The sequence below is a fragment of the Montipora foliosa genome, chromosome 7, assembly GCF_036669935.1.
Source record: "Montipora foliosa isolate CH-2021 chromosome 7, ASM3666993v2, whole genome shotgun sequence".
In the NCBI taxonomy this organism is placed as follows: domain Eukaryota; kingdom Metazoa; phylum Cnidaria; class Anthozoa; order Scleractinia; family Acroporidae; genus Montipora; species Montipora foliosa.
Genome location: NC_090875.1, coordinates 29304027 through 29306526, shown reverse-complemented (window position 1 = coordinate 29306526; position 2500 = coordinate 29304027). Strand labels below are relative to the sequence as shown.

The 2500-nt window shown below is 42.9% G+C and overlaps 1 protein-coding gene across 1 annotated transcript in view; it reads left to right on the top strand.

Annotated features, from left to right (window-relative positions):
- Nucleotides 1–2500, top strand: part of LOC138010064 (fibronectin type III domain-containing protein-like) — a 20309-nt gene that overhangs the window by 11858 nt on the left and 5951 nt on the right. Inside the window, exons 10-11 of the mRNA XM_068857028.1 lie at nucleotides 103–319; nucleotides 1648–1947. Of these exons, the coding sequence (XP_068713129.1) occupies nucleotides 103–319; nucleotides 1648–1947 (517 nt within the window). The remainder of the gene's footprint in view (nucleotides 1–102; nucleotides 320–1647; nucleotides 1948–2500) is intronic.

The window sequence follows — 2500 nt, the reverse complement described above, 5'->3', positions numbered from 1 at the left end:
TTGTTGATTACTGAGTATCCACAAAAGACGGGTTGCCTCGAGTGCTGTCATCGCTGTGCCATCTGCACACTCATGCTCTTTTGTGTTTCATTAATGCGCCAGATTTATTACTGGGGAGAAAGCCTTGTTTCTGCGAAGAGACGAAGACGTGCTATTCCAACTTTTGCGTCATCCACAAGTGTAACGGAAAGAGGTACGCAGAGTTATACTGTGACCGGGTTGAAACCGTACACGCGTTACATTATAGCAGTCACTGCCTACAACAGCGGAGGCGATGGACCGGAGAGCGAAGAAGTTAAAGCTGAAACGTCAGAAGCCGGTAAGGTTGTTCTCATGTTTAAGGAGAACTAGTACATTCCTTTCAGTTAGTTTCTTTTTGTTTTTTGTTTGTTTGTTGTTATCTTCATGGGCATCATCGCTAGCCTGTGGCTCACTGGAAGAGCACCCGATCAAGAGATCGGATACCGGAGTCGAAGGTTCGACTATTCGTCTCATGTCACGTAATTAGCAGTTCTATAATAACTAAGAACGCCTTGTCTTTGCATAGCTAAGGTCTCAGAACGTGAGATTTTGTCGTTCGAGAACAGGATGGAAATTCTTTTAATCTTCAAAATTTCAAAATGGGCGTTGTTTTTCTAATTAGGCACCATTTCGTGGTGTTCTCGTTTAAGTTTACGCCGGCGTGAAGCTTAAGCGATGATGCTTATATATGACTGGCCACCCCCCTTGGGAATTGGGAAGGGGGTATATGATAGCGTTCATTTACATTGTAAGTGTTGTCTTTGAATTACAATACCGTGTAGCACTTTTATTTTGCGGGGTTTAATTTTTGCGGAGTTTCCGCATCTGTCTGCATTGCTTTTCACTTTATATTTGAGTTGATGTGTAAATATAATTGTACCTATTCCAATGCTTCAATAAACAGCACAGTAGCTTGGCTGGCCGATGCGCCCATCTATCATTTAGCTTAAGAGTCTGGTTGAGTAGTGGAGGCAAAATGTAAAGTTAGTTTTGCTGTTGTTGTTGTTGGTGTTGTCGTTTTTTGCGTTGTTGTTGTTGTTGTCGTTGTCGTTGTTGTAGTTGTTGTTGTCGTTGTTGTTCTCGTCGTTGTCGTTGTCGTTGTTGTTGTCGTTGTTGTTGTTGTCGTCGTTGTTGTTGTCGTCGTTGTTGTTGTCGTCGTTGTTGTTGTCGTCGTTGTTGTTGTTGTCGTTATCGTCGTGGTTCTTGTTGTTGTCGTTTTCGCTCTTGTCGTTGTTGTTGTTGTCGTCGTCCTCGTTGTTGTTGTTGTTGTCCTCGTTGTTGTTGTCGTTGTCGTGGTTGATGTTGTTGTCGTCGTTGTTGTTCTTGTTGTCATTGTCGTCGTCGTTGTTTTCGTAGTTGTTGTTGTCGTTATCGTCGTTGTCGTTATCGTTGTCGTTGTTGTTGTTGTTGTTGTTGTCGTTATCGTTGTCGTTGTCGTTCTTGTCGTTGTTGTTGTTGTTGTTGTCGTTATCGTTGTCGTTGTCGTTGTCGTTCTTGTCGTTGTCGTTGTTGTTGTTGTTGTTGTCGTCGTCGTCGTCGTTCTTGTCATTGATGTTGTTGTAGTTGTTGTTGCTGCTGCGATTAAAGGTTTTTCAGCCAGTTTTGTCTATTTTGTCCTTGGTTTAGAACCTGGACCACCGTCGAATGTCAAGATCTATGCTTTTGCAAAGTACATCTTGGTCAGGTGGGAGCCTCCCTTGGAACCCAATGGCATTATCACTAAGTATCGTATAGGCTCCAACACGTTCACAGAATCTCAGCACAACGACGTCGAGATAACGAATATGCAGGAAACTAAAGCTGATGTGCGTGAGAAATTACTGGGAAATATGGAACCGGAAACGAACAATGTCATAGAAATACGGGCTATGACATTAGGATGGGGAGAGGGCGTGAGAAAGACCAAAAGAACTGTGAAGTGGTCAGGTAAGATCCTCAAGCTTCTATCCATAAGGATTGAATTTTTGAAGAAACAAGAGGCTTCAAGTAGCCTTTCCTCTGACCGCATCTCCTGTTTTGGCTATGGCCGGTACAAAGGTCACTGACTCATGATGTGTCAAAGTCACGTCTAAAAAAACCGGACATTTCGTGCGCTGAAATGGTAAAGTTCTGAAAAGCAATTTTGCCGTCTAAATTCACGCCTGCCTGGGTGGCTTAAGGAAGATGGCATCCTCAGGATCGAAACCAATGATTTCCCCCAATTCGGTAGCAGTTGGTAGAAATACTTTTGTTGTAAGTTTACGTCATCTATGACATTACATTTTCCCTGAAAGTAAAGCCGAAAGAAAACAATGGAAAAAAAAGTATAAATCTTAGGAGAAATAGAATGGATGAAGGAGTTAACTTGCTAGAGAAGCAGTGGTGCTGTGTCGAAGGGGAGAGAAACTCCGGCAGAAGTGGGTTTATCAACTGAGTTTGTGTGAAAAAAAAACCACCGAGGAGAATTCTAAAAGTGATGTTTCGAGCGAAGGGCTGACGC